This window comes from Gracilinanus agilis, chromosome 3 (genome assembly GCF_016433145.1).
Source record: "Gracilinanus agilis isolate LMUSP501 chromosome 3, AgileGrace, whole genome shotgun sequence".
Lineage (NCBI taxonomy): Eukaryota > Metazoa > Chordata > Mammalia > Didelphimorphia > Didelphidae > Gracilinanus > Gracilinanus agilis.
Window position 1 is genome coordinate 315,083,507 of NC_058132.1, and position 21,997 is coordinate 315,105,503.

Genomic DNA, 21,997 nt, shown 5'->3' on the forward strand with positions numbered 1-21,997 from the left:
TAGGCTACTATTTGAGGGCATAAAAGACAGGGATTCCAGGGACAATTCATAAAATTGCTTTTTTGTAAATGAGCACATTTTTAGTATAGAAAATTGTGTTATTTATGACACATAGGTATTTATTTTGTAATGTTAAGGTGTACAAGGTTCAAAACTTCTGTCACAGAGGGAATATAATTTTAAAATTCTTGCCTAAAGCGAGCAATTGCTTTGTTCATGTTCTGGTATATACACATATCTATATACATATACATACATTTCTGTACATATATATTTGTATGTAATATATCAATAACACGCAATATACACATTTAACATAACTTGATATATTTTCCCGTACCTGCCTTTTAGAACTGTGCTTAGTGTGTAAAAATAGATGATGGATGAAGGAATGAGTGAATGAATGGAAGAAATCACAGTATCGTAGAGATCTAAAATTTGGTGTAGCCATTTTGTGAGTAAAAATGAGATAATGTATATAAAACACTTTGCAAACCTCAAAGCATTGAATAAATGTAAAGAATTATTCTTGACTAAGTTCTTGTTGTCATCTGCTCAGGAGTGGCTACATACACAAAGATATACTAGATGATGTTAAGGTATCCTTTCTAGCCCTTGAATCATCAGGACTTCTGATATGATTTAAGGTCAAGTCATCAAATTGAAAAGACATCCTAGTATGTGTGCTTCTTATTTTCCTTTGGAAAAATTCTCCAAAGTGGATTTTTCAAAATATCCTACATATTGAATCAGAATTGCACCTAATAATAGTAGTCATGTACCAACTGTCAGAGTGTTTTTAGTAAATTTTCCTTCTGCAGAAAAATAAAACAATAAGAAGCAAGAGTATTCATTAAGACCAATATAAAATTGTTAGTGAAATGCTGTTTAGGTAGTCTCAAATCTCACCCAGAGTGGCTATATGATTCTAGGCAAATCACTTGAAGATTTGAAGACAACTTGAAGACAACACTAAACATGCCTTTATTGAAGTTTTTTTCCCTTGAGATTTCCATACATCAGTGAAATCATAGGCCCATTCCTTGTCCTCTATTATAAAACTGGACAAACAGATTATACCAAGGAATTTAAGAAATGAAATCTATAAATGATACATTAAGAGGAAGAATGGGGTGTATATTATTTTCATAATCTTATACTTGAAAAGAGGTAGAGGTGCTCACACCCTCATAGAACAGAATTCTAATAAACTCTTCTGCCAGAGAAGAACTTACAAATTGATGGGAGTGATGGTTGCAGGATGTCAGCAGTGTCGTGGTAATAAGATCTGGGTAACAAATGCTCCTCTCTGCTTTCAGATATTGGCTGCATAGCACCAGGGGGGTTCAGTTAGAAAAGCTTATGAAGTTGATATTGTTTACTTGTTTGGAGCAGGACAAGATAGCACAGGCTGCCAGTCTGTCTAAAATCATTTCAACTGTTTATCTTAAGGAAAAGATAGTGAAGGAAAATAAAGTGTGTTTCATGAGCTTGAGAGACAGACATTAGTATCATATATAACACAAACTCTGTTACTGTCTTCTTTTATTTTTCCCTTTCTCTTATTTTGGTTAAACTGTGACTTGCAGGGATTTGCATGGTATTGTTTTATTGAATTGACACTGTGGAGCTCTCTGGAGTCTGCTTTAGTAGAGTACTTTTCAGACTTTACCATATGCCATTATTAGCTTCCTAGAGAGGGAAGGGATAGTCAGTATTTTGATCTTTTTAATTCCAAATAACTTTCTACTAGATTGAATGTATAAAAAACAGTACAACAGAAAAGGAGCACTGACTCTGGAATCTAAAGACCTGAGTTCAATGCCATCCTCTGATGCTTACTTTCTGCATGACCTTTGGCAGTCCATAGAATTTCCAAAGGCCTCAGTTTCCTCATCTGCAAAATGACAAAGTTGGGCTAGATTTATTTTGAGTTTTCTTCTAGTTTTTAATCTATAATTTGATCATAGTTAAATTTACTAAATTTAGAATTCAATTCAATCCAACACAATTTTATAAAGAATCTTCTAAGTTAGGCGCCCAGAAGCTAGGTCTCTTAAACTGATCCTTAAGTGATTCCTAATTTATAAAATTAGGAATATAATTTAAATGAGGAATATACACATTTTATAAAAACTCTATCTGCAACATTCAGAGGAAGGACTGCAAGAGAGGAAACATATAAGAAAAAAAATTGCTTGAACGCATGGGTTGAGGCGGACATGATTGAGGATGTAGACTCGAAACTACCACACCAATGCAACTATCAACAATTTGGAAATAGGTCTTGATCAATGACACATGTTAAAACCAGTGGTAATGTGCATCGGCCATGGGTAGGGGGAGTGTGGGTGGTGAAGGGGAAAGTAGGAGCATGAATCATGTAACCATGTTAAAAATGAATATTAATAAATGTTTAAAAAAAAAACTCTATCTGCATGGTCAGAACTTCACCTTAGGTGTAGGTGTCTAATGATATGAAAACAAAAGGATTTCAGAAAATCTCCCTCTGACACTGCTATAGTTCATCTAGTTTCTGGCATTCTAGGTATTATATATGCCAAAAGATATCAGCATATAGTTTTTTTGTGTAATATTGACCTTAAAGGGTTAGGATATCTATCTTGAAAAAATCCATATTTCTTCCTTGACATTCTATTTAGAATCCCGAAATAACATAATATATTCTTCTGGGTCATTCTATTAATCATGTAAGATCCAGATGTTTGGTCCCAAGACCCAAGAACAGAAAGATACCATATTTTGGTGTTCTCATGCTTGTGGAAAATCATAACTGACATTTCTAGACTACTTTTAAGTTTTAGAAATTTTCATAGAGTCATTACCTCATTTGGTCATTACAACCCAAAGAATTATGTGCAAGAGATCTTGTGATCTCCATTATAAAGATGGAAAAAAAAAGTCAAAGAACCTAAGCCACTTTCTTAATGTCATAAAACTGAATCTTCCTGATCCTAAACTGAACTAAATCTGATATTCAGCAACTTATGGAAATTCTGACAAAATCCAGTAGAGTAGGCCTTATTTTTAAACAAAGCACTGGGGAGAGAAAAAAAAAGTTAGCTGCTCAGTTGCCACAGGGCAATCTAGCTGCCAAGCCAAGGCCACCACTCGATATCAGTTCTCATTCTAATCAATGTCCATCAGCAAAATCTGTGGTTTGCTATTACTTGGATCATCATTCAACACTAGACTATGAAGACAACGAGATTGATTAAAAGTGTTTTCTTCTATGCTGACCACATGTATTCAATATAGTTTAACACCAGGTACAAGGATGGATGATTTTTCCTTTGAATCTCCTCATCTTTCTGTATGTTTGCTTGTTTCAGTGAAGCATCCTCTAAGAATATATATGATCTTATTACCAGGCTTGCTTTTATTTTTCATGGAAGTAAAAAACATATTGTCCCAATTTATTTCTCCCTTAATCTTAGTTTCACATATTTCCTTTTGATTTGGCTGTTGATGCAGTATGAATATATTTCATCTGTCCCAAATTTGTTGGATAGTGGGTTAAAGATAAAGTTGAATCAATTCTGCTATTAAGGTATAATCAAATGCCCTGAGAAGAGGCACAAAATGATTCTTTTGTTCGTGTTATGCCATTTGGGAAGAGGTCTACATTAAATATTGGGGGACAGTTGACCATTTACATCATGCAGTAAGCTAAATTAGCCACTTTCCTACAATCTCTTAAAATCCATCAACCTCTTACACCATAGACCAGTGATGGGTAACCTTTTGAGCTTGGTGTGTCAAAATTCATCAAAAAAACAAGCATAACTCGGGTGGTGTGTCACTTCAAAAAAAATCCCATAATTTCACAATATTTATAGTTTGAATAACAAAAATGTATAATTGTAACATATAACAGCATTTAATAAACCAAAATAGGTAAATTAATATAGGTAGAATTGTCATCTATCGTGCATAATGTCTACACTATACTAGAGCAAATGTTTCATCCTTGGCATGCAGCCCCAGACTTCTCTGTATGTGGCCACATGTGGCTGCATGAGGCTACACATGTTGGTATTGCCATGTGTGTCATAGATTTGCCATCATTGCTATAGACATAGTTAATTTTCCTCAAAAATATGCAAATTGTTACCTTACTGTGAACTTGTTCTACAAAAATTTAGGGAAATGAATTCTAGTGCTCTTCACTTGAACATTTTAATTCTTTAATGTCTGCTACTACCATAATTGCAACAAATTGAAAATGTAATGAACAAAAAACTATGGGGGTTAAAATGGGATTATGATAATGGTTAAAATGGAGATACATAGAAATGTTTCAAAAGCTTTTAGAATAGTTATCTGACCAAAGCAAGACAGATTCAACAAGTTGTTAATTAAAGTAAAAATTATTAGTTGTGGACAGAAACATCAATACCAGTATGATTTTGAAAGTCTGGGCATCATTACATCACTTAGATTAGGTTCTTTGTATTTTGAATGTAATTGAAATGTTTTGTTCTTTTACTTACAAGGAAAATATATATAGATATAGATATAGGTATAGATGTAGATATAGGATTGTGTTTGTATGGGGTGATATCATTCAATGTAAATACATTCAAATCCATTTATCTAAAGAACTAACTGAATTGTAAAGTATTTTCATATCTAGACTATAAGCATGTTATTTATTTCAATGTTTTTGAAAAATAAGTAAAGGAAAAGCTTAACAATGAATAAGGACTTTCTCAATGTCTTATATCCACATAGGAGTTATTTTCTGTAAGAAATTCCTGTGATTGCTTCCAACCTTTTTTTTAATTATTTTTTCTATATAATAACACAGAATTGTTTTATTTTATTTTGTTTTGTTTTTATTCATATGTCTAAATACTGCATTGAAAAATAGGAATAAATCTATATAGACATAGGCCATTAACTATTGTGTTCAATTTCATAGACAAAGGATTATTTTTTATAAGTAACTTTTAAAATTTATTGGAACAAAGATGATCATAATGAAAAACTGATATTATTGGGTATTTTAAAGTTGTATTTGATAATAAGAAATTGCCAAGCTTACTTATTTAGCCTTATTCAGGTGTAAGTACCTTTCCTTTTTTTTTTTTTTTGTTAAGGTTTGAACGTAAAAACCAATCACAGGCACATTACTCCAAAAGAAAAAGGATTATATATTGAACTTTGAATTTTATATGTAGTTTGGGTTTATTTAACCATACATTAAATTTAACAAGGTAGTAATAAAATTGTCACTTTTAATTGTCAATGCTTTTGAATTTTTGCACTTTGTTCTTTTTAATATTTAATGATTCTCTCCTTCCCTCCTTCCTTCATTCTTTCCTTCCTTTTTTCCATCTTTTTTTTCCCTTTCTTCCTTCCTACCTTCTTTTCCCTGCCCCTTCCATTGGCACTTTCTGTCTTTTGACCCCCTTAGTGGTATATATCTAATACTGGTATGACATTTCAAAGGGTATGTAGAGTTCATTGGCTTTTTTTTGGTATAATTCTAACTGTGCTTATTTTGGGCCACTTTTGGGATTATTAGTGAACTCCCAAATTTATATATCAGAGATAGAATCATTTAAATTCTCTATTTCTTATTCTATGGTCTCATAATTTATTTCTAGTGAATAAGTGTTTTTAACATTTAAATGTTCAATTTTAATTGCATATGTTTGGAGAAATAATTTCTAATCGTTTCTTTAATTTCTTCTTCATAATTTTGTGAATCTTCCTTTTTAATTTTTAAATTTGGTGTCCTTTCTTTTTCAGATCAAATTTACTAGTGCTTTTGTTATTTTTCTAGTCTTTTCCAAAATGTAGTTCCTAATTTTAATAACATTGTTGAAACTATTTTCTCTCTTCTTTGATTTTTAAAAGGTCTATTGTTTGAGGTTTAAAATATTACTTTTCTCAATATCTTTTAAAAAGTTGCATGCCTAATTTATAAAATTTATAAAAATAAAAAATAAAAATAAAAAAAAATAGAATCATAGATTTTGATATTTTATTTTGTGTGGAGAGTACTGGCCCTGGCTAGAACCTTTCAGGTAAATATCTTTGCAGCATATCATAGCCTCTGTTTCAACCTAATATCCCATTACTCATACATAATAATCTTCCAGAAAAGCAAAGTAGACTTCTCATTTTGTCCCTAAACCACACTTTAATGCTTTTTTTTCTTTCCTCTTCTGTTTTTAATAACTTTTACCTTCTGTATTAGAATCAATACTGTGCATCAGTTTCAACGCAGAAGAGCAGTAAAGACTAGACAGTGTGGATTAAATGACCTACCCAGATTCCTACAATTAGGAAGTATCTAAGGTCAGATATTAACCCAGGACCTTCTGTCACTAAGCCTGGTTCTCCATCCACTGAACCACATAGCTTCCCCCCAACTCAAATTACAAGCTGGTACTTTTTGATACCCTTTGGGTCAGTGTTCCAATTCCTACTCTCTCCACTATATTTCCAACATCCCTTCTTTCTTTTTCCTAAAACCAAATGTCTTTTAACAACAGATCAAATATCCTCTTTTCAATGAAGCCTTCTGTATTTAGTTTAATCCCAAGTAAATTTCTCTGTTCCTTTACCTTGTGCAGCACTCATTTCCCTATACCATTCCTTCAGTACTATTCTGTTGCCCTTTCTTCTAGATAATCAATAACCTTCTTGAGATCAGGACTCATTTCTTTGATTTCTTTGTATGCATCGTAATCACTTAATCACTAGTAAAAAATAATTTTTACCCTAAGAAAACTTAAACATTTTCAAGTGCTATTATTTAGAGAGCCAATATGGTATTGTGCAAAAAAAAAATCGCATTTGAGTCAGAAGACCTTTTTCTTTTTTTCTTTCTTTTTTTTAATCTTTACTGTGACTCTAACTAGCTGAGCCTCTCTTCCTTCATCTAAAAATGAGAGATTCAATTCAAGGAACACTAAGTGCTTACTTTGGGTCAGGCACTATAGGATACTGGAAATACATAGTGGGAATATGGGAATAGTCCATGCTCTCATACAGCATTCATTCTACTCTGGGAAAGAGGTTGACACCAAAATACAAAATATATATGGTTAATTAAATACAATATACATAGACAGTAAATACAAGAGATAATAATACTTGTTCTATCATATATTAGGTGGATTATTATAAAGAAAATATTTCATAAAGCACTATAAAAATGTAAAGCATCATCTAAATACTATCATCATCATCATCAACAACAACATTGTTATGATTATTACCAAGATTACCCTTATTGTGACAGATACTGATCACTTAAGAGTAATACCTTCTGGACATTAATATTGGTGCAAGTTCTGACATTTCATGCACCCTAAATGTTGTCAACTGGGGCTATTCCTATCAACACCCATCTAATTTAATTTAGATATTGCAGGCAGCTGATAGTAGAATGGATTGAACTTGTTCCACCTTGAAGCAGGATGATTTGGGTTCATATCAAGACTCAGATGTTTACTTGCTTATGTGACCATGGGCATTTCACTTAACCTCTGATTGACTCAGTTTTTTAAACTCTAAAATAGGGATAATTAACAGTACCTACCTCAGAGTCTTCTTGTGTGGATCAAGTGACATAATCATTATAAAAGCATTTTGCCTACTGCTATAGTAATGCCTATTCCCTTCTCTCCCTTTCTCCCCTCCATGGATAATTATCTATTTTGAATTATAAGTATAAGATCATATTCCTGCCAGAGAAGATTGCTTTCTCTTGCCAGTGTGAGAGTAGAAATTCAAATTCTTTTTTCTCCCTCTTCTATTCCCTTGCCTCTTCAATTATTACTCTTTGTTCCTTTCCCTTTGCAAACAGGAGTTAAACACAGAAGTAAGAGGAATTATCAAGGTTTATATCTATGACTGACTGACCAGCCATTGTTTTGGGCATTCTGTTTCTTGAGCCTCTTCAAAGCCAACATGCATTGATGGTTGAAGAAAACCTAAAAAGGATGCTTGAAAGGAGATCATTGATATAGCCATGAGGAAAGAAATTCAGTTGAATTGAGACATTTTTCTATATTTTTTTTGCTGGAAGATTTTTAATTATCAATTCTTTTTTTTTCTATTTACAGGCTAGAGTACTCAACAACGAGTATTTCAGGGACATATATGTAGAATGATGTGATTTACCAATCTCTGGTTTTCAAACAGCACTGGTCCCCCAGGCTATGAAAGCTTTGTGAACCAGAGGGGGTTCACAGAAAGGGAAAATATCTTTTCACCCTTTCTAGTCTGCAAAGCTTTTACTCTCCAAAACCTTACTTCTTCAAACAAAAACAAACAAAATATGTTTGGCTCTTACTCTTGTTGTTTTACTTTTATTATCCCAGACTTCCTGTTTCTCCCTGTTCCATAACTTGGTATTCTTCTCTTTACCTAGGAGCACTTAGTAAACGCATTTCTACTGTATAATTATATTAAATTGCTTCCTGACCTCATTTTCTGAACTACCAAGAGCCAAGGCTTTGAGATTTCAAAGGATGAAATGATATGCAACAGAAAATCCAGTCATTTTTACTGATTTTCAGTACAGATAAGTTGGAAAAATTATTTTAGAATAACATGAATTAATTGCATTGTATCCCAAATAAATGTCCTCTGTTATTTAATTGATTCTTTTTCTTTCAAGTAGCTATGTACTCCCTTTTTTTTCTGTGTTCATATTAGTTCATATTCTCTAGCTGGGGTAAGGGTGAGGGAAGAACTCCAGTTAAAATGGACTGAGTAAAGAATATTAAATTAATAATTATAAAATTATCTTCTTTGAACAAACAGATTAGGGTTATACATTTTTTATTCTGGGTGGCTACAGCACAGATGAATTATATTAATAACAATATGCTCTGAACCAGAATGAACTAAGCTTTTAGAACAGGGGTCTACAAGTTGGATGTATTAGAGATTCTTCTTTCAAAATGCTATTTTAAAAAAAAGCAATAACAACAAAAACATGTCATTGATTTTCTCAGCAATCATAGACAAAGAAATTATCCTGCTTCTATTTCTAGTGTTGATGTTAGTATATTAAGACCTGCATAAAAGGGGTTTTTATAGAGATTGATGGAAGATTTTTTTTCGATGTGATTTAAGCTGTTTCAATATTTCTTTATCTTCACTTCTGCTCAAAAGTGATTTGGATATATTTGAATTGTACAGACACTGGTGCATATATTTGTTGAATGTGGCAACCTAATGGGCCCAGAGAGTCAGACAGGCCTAGGCTTTAGACATGCCCAGGCTGGGGGCCCTTGGTCATATACTGATCTAGTAAATGCTGCTATGCAACTTTGCAAGATGACAATTTATAGAATAGTTTTTGATCTTCATTGGTAGAAGGATTTTCCTTCCATGTTGCTTCTCTGCATAGATGACTTCTTGGAGCTGATAAAATGTTTTAAAAAGTATTGGTTACAACAAAGAATCATACACTTGGCTTCTTTTTTAACTCTTTTATGGTATTCAGATTTAGGCTCTCTAGGTTCCAGTATGTGGGAACTCTATTAGCAATATAACCTCTTTTCTCCTTGGACTTTCCTATAAGGAAGGCAGATAGTATCTGGAAGTTTACAATTACTACAGGGAACTGAGCTACTTCTTGAAGGCATTGGTGTATAACACTGTATTAATTTACTGATGTAGCCTGGACCAGATGAGGCCATAGTGGCAAGAGGCCCTAGCTCAGATAGTGGCAACATATGAGAGACAAAGAATAGGGAATCAATCTGAAGAAATTTGAAGGCCATCAAGTTATTATTAATTAAAGAAATGCATATTAAAACAACTCTGGTGTACCACCTCACACCTATCAGTCTGGTTAATAAAACCAAAAAAAAAAGGAAAAAGAAAAAAGAAAAAGAAAATGATAAATATTAGAGGGAACTGAGAAAATCAGGATACTAATACACTGTAGAGCTTTGAACTTATATAACCATTCTGGAGAAAAATTGGAACCATGTCAAAGGACCATAAAATTTTGCATACCCTTTCACCCATTAATACTTTTACTATATCTGTATCCCAGAAAGATGAAAGATAGGGGGAAAGGATCTACTTGTACCAAAATATTTATAGCTGCCCTTTTTGTGGTAGCAAAGTATTGGAAACTGAAGGGATGTCATTCAATTGGGTAATGGATGAACAAGTTGTGGCAAATAATTGTAATGAAATAGTAGTATGCTATAAGAAATGATAAACGGCAATTACACACATACACACAAAACCTGAAAAGACTTATATGAAATGGTGCAAAGTGAAGTGAGCAGGAAGAGGAGAACATTGTATACAAAAAGAGCAATAATGCATGATGAAGTGTGAATTACTTTATATTATCAGCAAGGCAAGGATCTAAGACATGTCCAAAGCATTCATAATGAAAAAGACTATCCACAGTCATGGAAGGAACTGCTGTAGTCTGAATTCAGATTAAAGCGTGTCATTCTTTATTTAATTTCCTTCATGGATTTCTCTCTTATACAAGTGATATATTTCTTCTTTTATAATGTGATGAATATATATGTGTATATATGTATAATTATATACACTGCATGATAGCATATATAAAACCTATATCATATTTCTTGCCCTCTCAAGGTGAGAGGAAGAGAGAAAATATGGATCACAAGTTGTTAAAAAAGTATTGTTAAAATTGTATTTCCATGTTATTTGAAAAAATATAAAATTTAAAACAAAAATTATGGTAAAGCACCATTCAGTCAAATTTTGTGAAATACAGAGAATTCTAGACATGGTCGAGAATAGGCTACTGGTACTTGATTTCTCACAAACTAGGAAGGAAGCCCCCAAACTTACTAGATTCTTTAAAAATCTCCTATGCCTTACTCTCACCTGGGGTTAATCCACCATCCCCACTGTTCTTTCTGATGTTAGTGCTTCACAAACAGGTGGATACTATGGCAGAGACTGTGGGCTCTAGTTCAGACTCTGGGACCTTGACAATTCCTCCGGCCCAATGGACTCCAGCCAATAAAGACCTGAATCCTTAGAAATTACATTTTTCCTTTTTTGTCTCATGATTCATTTTGCTACAACAGAGGAATGTAAAAATGAACTTCAATAATCATTAATTTGTGAAAGAGATGCTCTTAGGAATTAGGATATTGGGAATTCTTTCTAGTTAGTTGAGCTCCATACTGTATGACCTGTATGTGCTGTATGTGAGAAAGCATTGAGGAATGAGTCAAAGGGGATCTTCATCTATACTAGCTCCTAGGAAATAGACATGAATCTGGCCAAGTAGTCTGGATCCTGAAGAAGACAGAATTGCATAATCAAAGGCTTACCCCTTTGGGTTAAGACAAATAAAAGAATTTTCCAGATACCTCCCAGTATATGAGAGAGAGAGAGAAAGTAAGAGAAAGAGAGAGAGAGAGAGAGAGAGAGAAAGAGAGAGAGAGAGAGAGATTAAAGTTGTTAAAAGAATAGTAGAGGTTGGACCATAGAATCATTGTCATTTTGAACATTTAGGTGGTGATATCATGCTCTTCTGGGCACAAAACCATATGCTCCCTCTTACTAAACAAGTGATCATATGATCTTTCCTCTTTTCAAAACACCTAATTGTCCCTTCCTGTTCTAGTACCAATTTAAACAAAAACCAAAACCAAGTCAAGTGGGCTCTAAGCCTTTCAAACTTGGTAGACACCCAATACCATTCAAGTCACTATATCTTGATGAGTGACTAACTAGATGTGTTTCCAGACAAGAGAAGCTGCAACCAGATAAGATAAAGTCTGCTCTGTCCTAGTTGTATGTTCTTGTTGCATATCCTTGCTATGTATTGGTAAAGAAAGCCTTTTTCTTTCTCAAATGTTTATTGGATTATGACAGCTTCATTTTATTACAACATCCAATCGGAACTTAAGAGAGTGCAGACTTTAGAACCATGCTTACAACAACTACCCTCCTTTCTTCTTGTTTTGATTTTTCTAACACTGTATCTTTTCAGAGAGATTCTGTAACTTCTGCAGGAGAAAACTCCATCTTGCTGTGCCAATCCTACAATAGTTTCACCACTTTCAAGCTAAGAAAAAAATATAATTCTCAAGGTCTTAAAAGGTCTTTAGCCTATTTACAAGTCAATCAGTCAATCCAAGACCACTGTCTTGACACCTGACCTTTAATCCATTGTGCCACATTGCCTTTTGTCTTGCACATAATATGTACTTAATATTGCTTGTTTATTGTTGTCTCTTTAACACTCAGGCATTTTTCTTCTTTATGCTCAAAGGCACTGAGGTATAATGTAAACTTTTCTGTCATTAATTTGTATCATATAATACATATTTGTCTCCTCTTGTGGAGTATGTTTAAGTTCCCTGGGGTTATAGCCTATGAGTGCTACATTTTTTTTTCTAAATACTTGTTTCAGTACCTTTGAAAAATTCCAAGTATATAGTAAATGCTTAGCAAGTATCAACTGAAAAACAACCAAGCAAACAAAAACAGAGAGAGACATCATAGTATATAACAACATTGGCAAATGTTTTCAAGATCACATGCCCAAACTGCACTTTCAAGCTTCCTGTGAGACCCCGGTATTATACCAGACAGTGGAGGGAAGAAGTACTAGATGTTGGGTAGAGGGCCAGGGCATTTGAAAAATGTCCATGGGCACTGTAGAGAGGGGGAGTGGGGCAGTCCCTTCTGGCACACCTGGGTACCTTTGCCAACATGAATACATAGCACAAAGTATATTGAAATAGAATTGTAATATCTTTGAGGGTATACCTTTTGCTGTTGTTGCTATTGCTGTCTGTATTCCTAACACTTAATACAGTATATTAAGTATTGTAGGTAACAATATTTTTTCACTTAAATTATTTGTAAAATAGATGTCTTCTATTGACAAAACACACAATCACAAATTAAAATTCTCAATATTACCTATTACGAGGAGGCAGAGTCATGATGCTGTAGTATAGGCAACAATACAACTAACCTCTCCTAACACTTTCCTCTGAACAATTTTGAAATAGTTATCTCAAATAAAATTTTTGAGCAGCAGTGTCAATAAAAGGTCTAAGTGAGACATTTTTTCAGTCAAGGAAACTTAGGATGTCAGTAGCATATATCTGTGACACCAGAATATAGGCATGCATAAGAGGACAGCACCGGCCCAGGTCTTGGAGGCTTTAGCATCTTTAGGAGTTATCAGCCCAGAAATACTAAGGTCAGAAAAAGATTATTTGCTGACATTGGATGTATTGGATGTAGCTGATGCAGATTTGCAACTATGTTGTCCATAAGTAGTTCTGGGTTGCAGTTTGAAAGCAGATAAGAACACATGATAGAGTAGGGACCCTGGTTAGAGTTCCAGTGCAGAGACAAAGACTATAGCCTTTGGCCAAAAGGAGTGCTAGTGCTTCTTGGTGCAGGGGAACAAGGGCCCTTCCTGGGTAAAGACAACTCTGGGTAAAGTAACAACTTAGAAACACGGAAATTTCTCAAACCCTGAGAATTAGCTCTGAAAATAGTAATAAGAAAAAGCCTGAAAAATGGAATACCATCTCTACACCCTCAGGAAAGCAAAGGCCACATTTAACATAAAGTTCAAAGTCAAGAAACAGGCTAGAAAAAAAAGAGCAAACAAAAACAACAACAAAAGAAACTGACCATGAAATCTCTAGTGCAGGGAGGAGGAGAAAGTAATATGAAAATTTTAATGCAACAATCAAACAAACCAGTAAATAAGTTTACAATGGGAAAAAACCCTACTACAAAAGCTGAATAGACCAAATAGAACAAAATACAAAAATTCATTTAAGAAAACCTCATTTAAAAGCAGAATGGGAAAAAAAAACAGAAGAAGTACAAATTGTTACTAAAGAAAATAATTCTTTAAAAATTAGAATTGGGAAACTGAAAGCTAATGATACTTTGAGATATCAAGAAATTTTTAAAAAGGTCAAAAATCTTAATAGAAGGAAATTTGAAATATTTCATTGGTGTTGTGAGGAAGATTAGTTAGTAATTAATTAAGTATTAAGGTGGGACCTAGCAGGAAGGGCTGGAGCTGGAGCATTCCAAGGTGGAATGAAGGAGCAGGAAGTAGGGCTTGTGCTCTGAGAGAGACTCCATTAGTGGTGGGCACAAACTGTTGTTAGCCCTGGGAGATCTCAGAGTTAAGGACACCCTGCATCCTGATTCCCTGGGATCCTGAGTGGTGGTGGCATCTAGCAAGGGGACAAGAACTACAGAGCAGCACCAGGTGGAGGAGGAGTTTGGGATCTGGTGGACAGCATCTCAAGCACACTCGCTCTACTTGGGTACCTTGGACCACCTTGGCTTTTAGCATCCTGAGATCATCTGGGAATTACCATGAGAAACCCTCAAAGCCACCCTCAGCCCTTAGCTGTGCTGGTCAAGTCTGGCTGGAACCAGGTTTGATGCAGCCTCCCAGAGACTCCATTACTGCTCCTTTGGGCTCTGCCTGCTTAGATCACTAAGATTAGAGTAGAGAAGTCCTCCCCTTGCCCTGTGGTTTTGCCATTTAGGTTTTAGTGTAGAATTCCCTATCCCACCTTTTAATTGAACATAATTAAACCTGTTAAAACCTTTTACTTGCCTGCTGGTTTCTAAGACTCTGGCCTAATGGTGAGCTGGTGACAGTGGGTGACATTCTTGTCAGTTATCAGCAGCTTAGTTGTTTACTCTGATCTCTCCATCCTGGTCCAGTCTCTCCTACAACCCAATGTGTGTACCCACAACCATGATAAAAAGAGAGAAGGATAAACTTAATAGGATAGAGGCAAATACAGAGTTAGTATTCATAACTGTGAATGTGAATGGAATGAGTTTAGCTATAGAATGGAAATGGATAGCAAAATGGATTAGAAACCAGAATCCTATGTGATGTTTACAAGAGACTATACTTGAAACAGAAAGATATACACAATTAAAATAAAGGGCTAAGACAGATTATATTATCCTTCAACTTAAGTATATTTTTATATGAAGCAGGGATCATTAGTAATCATGATCTCAGACAAAACACAAGAAAAAAGATAACTAATGAAAAAAATAATTAGGGAAACTACATTTTGCTGAAAGGTACAATAGAAAAGGAAGTATTATCAACAAATTTATAGCTACTCTGGACTACTACCCTATATGTATCAAAAATGACAAATTTTTGAGGTGTTGAGGAAAAATAGGTACATTAATACACTGTGGGTGAAGTTGTGAACTAATTTAATCATTCTGGATAACAATTCTGAATTCTACCCAAAGGACTATAAAACTGTACATACCCTTTGAACTAGTACTCCTACTATATCTGTACACCAAAAAGATCAAAGAAAAAGGGAAAGGACCCTCATATACAAAATATTTATAGCAGACTTAGTAATGGTAAAGAATTAGACATTGAGGGAGTGTTCTTCATTTTGTGAATGACTGAATAAGTTAACGTAATTGCAATGTACTGTTCTTGTGCTATAAGAAATGACAAGGTGGCAGGAGGCGGGAGGGGAGTTCAGAAAAACAAAGGAAGACTTCTATGAACTTATTCAAAGAGGAAAAAAATGAAATGAGAAGGACCAGGAGATCCTTGTGTGCATTAACATTAATATTATCATGATCATCAGTTGTGAAGGACTTGGCTATTCTAATCAATACAGGAACCTAATTCAAGGGAACTATCAACCAAAAATGCTGTCTACCTCCAGAAAGTGAACTAAGGAACTCTGAGTATAAATTAAAGAATGACTTTCCTGTGCTTTCTTTGGCAATATGGCCAATATGAAAATATATTTTACATGATTTTAATGAATAACTGATATCATTTCCCTTGCCTTCTTAGTGGGTGTGAGGAGATTTTGGAAGGAAGGAGAGAATTTGGAACTCAAAATTTAAAAAGAAAAGAATGTTAAAAATGAATTACTAATAATTTTATTTTTAATCTCTCAACATTTTAGGAAATATAATTTAAAAAGGCATGTTACATTAAATTTGTACTCATCAAAATTGCAATCAGTCTAATTATTATTTTATAGAATAAGAAGTCTACCCTTCTTTTTCATATTTTCCTTCAAAAAGAAGGGGTGAGAAGTAAATTGAATCAATATTTTAGTTGGATTTCTATAATTCAATATATAATTTAATTTATGTGTTCATAAAATGTTGAACATATCTTTAAGTTGAGCTACTGATAATGAAAGAAGCCTCAGGTTTCTTACGCAAGTAATTACATCCAGGAAGATACTCTCACATTTTTAATCAACAGGAAACAGGAAACAAAAATAAGAAAATTGGACACAAGAAGCCAAAAGAGAGACTGGCAGAATTGATCAAATTGTCTAAGTAGGTAGGCATCAAATGACCTCAATGGAAAGAAGTTATTGAACTTTATTCCACTAACTTGATCAGAGAGAAATAGATAAAAACTGAGACAGAATTAGAGATAGAGATATAAAGAGAGGGCTGCTATAGCTGGCATTGCACAATGGAGTCAATCTGGTACAATGAGAATAGCAGTCTTTTGGAGTCAGAGGATCTGGGTTCACAACCTTGCCCATCTAACCTTTGTAATCCTGGGAACATCACTTAATCTTTCTGACCCTGAGCTTTTTCTTCTATAATACAACAGAATTAAATTATAGACCCATTGGGGTTCCTTCCTGTTCTAAACCATACTCTATCCAATAAACTTAGTTCACTTTTATTTCTTTTCTGGACATTTATTTGACACCACTTTGCTGTGGATATATTCCTTCCAGAACAATAGCTCACTCAGCACAACTACAGATTTGCTGTGCTGAGCAGAAACTTTCTAATAATACATCTGAACACATGCAGGGATATTAGTTTCTGTTTTTAAAACAATCATTGCTGAAAAGTTTTATACATCAATATACAGGACTCTTAGGGGATAAATTCTGTTCTTACTTCTACTTGCCATACTCATAACTAAGATCACAATGTATACTTTAGCTCTTGTTCACCCTTTGACATTTGTTTGGCATAAAAATGTTTATTTTAGAAAACTTTCACAATAGACATGAGTCAAAATCTGTTGAGTTTTTAATTTTTTTCCTTTTGTTTTCTTTTCCTTCTGTACTCACTTAAAATGAGCTTCTGTATACACCCCAAAAATGAAGATGAGGGTGGAAATTAACTAACTTATCTGTCATTTTCCTGTAGCCCACCAGAGGTGCCAAAACTTGTTTTAAATTCTACAGAAAGCCTTCAGTTGTGAACACTCACACCTACTCTATCCTGGCCACCTCATATTAAATTTGATGGTATTGTTCAATACTTCTTTTAACAAAATCAGTGATAAAACATCAAGAGTAACTCCATAAGAAGTCCACCCACTGTTTGTGGACTGCTACAATACTGAACTGAGATCAGCCTTCTCTGGGTGTACTGAGGGACAGATGCCCTTGTGTGGGTAATCCATTGTGGGAAGATTTCCTTTTCTTGAGATATGTATTGCATATCAACTAATATCCTATATAATTAATAGTACTTTTTTGTTTGTGTTTTTTCTTTGATTAGATGTCTACCAAACTACTGTGAACATGGAGGAACATGTGCTCAGTCCTGGGCAACCTTTTACTGTAACTGCAGTGACACAGTTTACACTGGAGCAACGTGTCATAACCGTAAGTAGACCTGAAAGACATTTAGAACAGACTTTTGTGAATTTTAGTAGGTGGCCATGATAGAAGAAATTTGAAATGATACCCATTAATATTATTTAGTTAGTCAAGGTTTTAATCACAGAGTGTACATTAAGGACCTACTCTGTGCCCAGCATAACAACTTTGGGGAAAAAAAAAATATATATATATATATTTGTATAAATTGTAGTCTTTGCACTCAAAGAAACTACACCATAATTGAAGGGACAAAATTATTGTGTACATACAACTAGGAGTTTAATTAAGTGCTAAATTACATGACACTATTTTAGCTTTCAGTGTAATGAAAGTTCAAAGAAGGGAATATTCAAGAAGAAGGAATCAACCTCCATTAATTAAACACCTGCTATCTGTCAGACACTATATTCCATTAACATTATAAATATAAATAACAAAGAGTTGGCATTTGGGTTGGGTGCTAAAGGGTATATATGATTTGTGCACTTGAGGAAGAGAAAAGATATGACAGTGAATGTGGTATGGTGACACTAGCATCCTTGAGTCTCTGAATAACTTTCAGGTATTGTGCTAGAGCCTCGTCTAGAGGAAATGAAAAGAGAATAGTAGGTCCCTCTGTTTTAGTTGGAGGTTATGAATAATTAAGTAGAATAATCATATCCTTTTTTGGAGGTGGGACAGTATAAAACATCCCACTACCACTTAGAGGACTTGAAATTATCCTAGTATATTACTTTTTAATAGTGTTGCCTATGAAGAGTGATGGAGCATGGATGAAGAAAAATGATGTAATAGTCAATATGGGATACTTTAGAAAACCCATATTCAGCACTATCTTGTTAATATAAGCAGCCATTGCTTTGTCAGCTAAACCTTATGGAATCATAGAATATCAGATCTTGAAGAAATCTTGGAATCCAACTGTTACATTTAAACGAAACCTCTTTCCCACTTCTTTATTTCTCTGATTATATTTACATCCCTTCTTTTCATGTCCTCACAATATCCATGGGGCATATAGACACGTTGTTTTCTTATTTTGAAAATGGTTATTTGTGTAGCATGTAGTGTCAGAGATGAAAGATGTGTTTTGTTTTTAGAGCTTGTGTCATACTAGTCTATAACACAGAGAGAAATGAAGTTAGCATAGAAAAATAGTTCCTTTTGAAGACAGTCTTTTACTTAATAGTATAGGAAATTAAAGCACTTTAGTGAAAATGAGTATACTTGGGATCTTATCTAAGCTCTTTCCATAACTTGCTTTCTGACTGACCTTAGAAAATTCACTTTCCTTTTCTAGTTCACAATTTCCTTCTCTATAAAATTAAGGAGCTCAACTACATGCTTTCTAAAATGTTTCTTGCTCTAATATTCTATAATTATTTCTTAGGCCCAGGGAGAGCCTTAGAGAGCCTGATCTAAAAATTAGGCAGAAATGGTAGCTAAAAATTATAAAGATGAATGTGACTTTATTAAGAACAGTTTCAGGGCATTGACTAGCACGCATACCCAAAATGCTTTGCTTTTAGCAAACACTATGTCTCCTTTTACAGTGGGGAAGGGAAGCTTATAGTTTACTAAATCTCAAAAATGTGCATACCTTCAAATATATTACACTTATTTGCCCTAAAAATAATCCAGCTCTTTTGTCAGGGGTTTGTTCTAATAATGCTTTATTCTTTGAATTTTAATCTTTTTAGCAAGATAAAAAGGCATTTTATTCCTGAAACTTAACAACGATCTTCCCCTGCCCTAAGTTTTAAAATTGAGAATTAAATGCTGTGAGGTGATGATTTTTTTAAAGTATGAGATCATGGATGAAAGATGAAAAGGCAAATATAGTACCTTAAAAATATTCTTTTTTTCAAATGGTCCATTTGCTTTTAGGAAAGCTAACAATGCCTAAAAATGTGGGCTGCAACATTATTGAAAATCCAACAATTCAGTTGGGCTAGCAACCTGAGACAAATCCAAAATATTGTTTTGCTTTGAATCTTGCAAGACATGGCTATTCCCTGCCTTTCTTTTACATTCCTCACTTCGTTTTCTGCGAGAAAATATTCAAAGGTGTCATGTAAAATACCTTGTCAAGGGTAGTATATTGGCAGATTCCCTGAGGCATACTAATTTTTTAACCCTTTCTTTCCTAGTAACAATTCTAAAATATAAGGACAATGGCTAGGCAATTGAGGTTAAATGACTTGCCCAGGATCGCACAGCTAGGAAGTATTCAGCATCAGATTATGAACCCAAGTACTCTTGCCTAATGCTCTATCAACTGAGCCACCTAGCTGACCCTGCAGTACAATTAATCAATAAGTATATGTTGAGTCTTTGCTCTATACACATTCCAGTATTGGTTGCTAAGGGGGATATAGAAGTCAAGTGTTAAGACAAGATTCCTTGCCTTCAGAATGATTCAGAAAGCTTCACTGAAGAGATTAAATTCAAGGATAGCCATAAAAGATGGGAAGGATTTGGAGAAAAAGAAAAAAAAATGAGGGAGTCTATTCCATGTTATAGACAGAATCAGTCATCTGAATCATAACATCATGTCTAGAAATTGTTTTAGGCATCATCTAACCTAGACCTATCATTTAACAGTTGAGGAAACTGAGGCTCCAAAAGAATCATTAACTTGCATCATGTAAGGGGAAGCACTGAGATTTGAGCCCAAGTGCACCACTGAAGAATGTGTGCTGTGTTTTTGTTTTTGTTTTTCTGTCAGAAGAGCTAGGACTGAATTCCAGCTCTGCCCCTGGCAGATGCTGTGATCTTGGGTAAGAACACTTAAATCCCCGTGGCTTCAGTTTCCTAAAGTACAACATGTGAACTTTTAACTGGATGTCCTCTAAGATCTGTTCTGATTCTGGATCTGGGATCCCATGATCAAATCTTGCTCTTTCCCTCTCACCACACTAATGCTAATAATGAAGGTGATATACACATAAACTCAGCAAGCCTTTATGCCAGGCTTTAGGTTTGTTTTTCTGTCCTTACACAGAACCAAAAATGATGCTTGGCAGCTGGAAGAGACTGGTGAAAAGTCATTTTAGAAGCTTTGCAATTTGGGGTGCTGCCTAAGATCCTTAGGAAACAGTTTTAATTATGGCTTATTCAATGTGACCTTCAAAGTGAGTTTCAGATGAAGAAAATAAGAGTTAATTAGATGACACTCTCCAGAAGAGTGGCGGCTCTTCCTTTTGAATAGTCTCTATTTATGGTGTACCTTCTCTCTGCTTAGCACTAAACGTGGCACCTAGCATTTAATGAATGCTTAGGCACCAAATGGACCCAATTTGTCAGAGTAAATATGTGCTAATGAACGATTCATTATCATTTTATATTTCCCTGAACATGTGTGAAGTTCCTTGACCTCAATTTCATTCCCTTTTAGGATGATCGAGCTGCCCCTTCTGCAAATGTCTTCACCTTGTTGTCTGTCCTTGTTAATCTTGTTTCATAGTCTAGCTCTTGTGACATGTTAACAGCCTCTTAGCTCACTTTTCAGTAGGGAAAGAGGATGTCAGCTTTCATCCTCTCCTTCCATCATACACAGCCAGATATAGAGCTCCTCCTGTCAGGCGGTCAATAGCTGGCTATTGATTGGAAGCCCTATCAGTTGTCTGGCTATGAAACACTATAGTAACTGTCACAACAGCAAATCATACTATTTTAACAATGCACGTGTGCTGTCCTAACAGTGTTGCCTTTGGTGTAGGCAGAAATACTTTGACTTGAAAAGAGGGCTGGTAACTGAGATGTTGGAGAGGGCTAGGGAGCATCTGGTAGCCAGAAGAATGTTTTGAAAGCATTGCTTACTGCTTAGCTCAGACAAGTTAATATCCTGAGGTTATAAGATTTTTATCCTTGTGGATACTGTGGTTGGCTTTTCTTTTCAACTAATTGAGCTTTGCAAACTCTGCTTCCAAGTTCTATCAACAGAGCATCTCAATTTGCTTAGCATCTAATGTTCCACATAAAGTATTGGCAAGAAGAGAGAGAAAAGGAAAAGAAAGAATATGAGTGAATAAATTGATGCAATAGAAAATGGAAAATGATGAAAGAAAAAGGAAAAAATAAAAGATTCTTACTTGTTATACCATGATATTGAACAAAAATTATATTAGTTACCTATACCTATATATATGGTTTACCTAATTTAGTCTCTCTAGTTCATCTTCCATAGAATTACCAAATAATCTGCCTTAAACAAGGTTTATCAAAATCTTCCCTGTGCTTTCAGAAGGCCTAGGGCTCCCTTTTGCATGTAGGATAAAATGCGAACTTCTTTGCTATTTCAAGTTCTATATAATCTGGGGAACTAGATGGTGCAATGGAAA

General features: G+C 34.4%; 1 protein-coding gene across 1 annotated transcript in view; it reads left to right on the top strand.

Annotated features, from left to right (window-relative positions):
• CNTNAP5 (contactin associated protein family member 5) overlaps window positions 1–21,997 on the top strand; it is an 845,810-nt gene that overhangs the window by 481,958 nt on the left and 341,855 nt on the right. Inside the window, exon 11 of the mRNA XM_044669143.1 lies at window positions 17,551–17,657. Within this exon, the coding sequence (XP_044525078.1) occupies window positions 17,551–17,657 (107 nt within the window). The remainder of the gene's footprint in view (window positions 1–17,550; window positions 17,658–21,997) is intronic.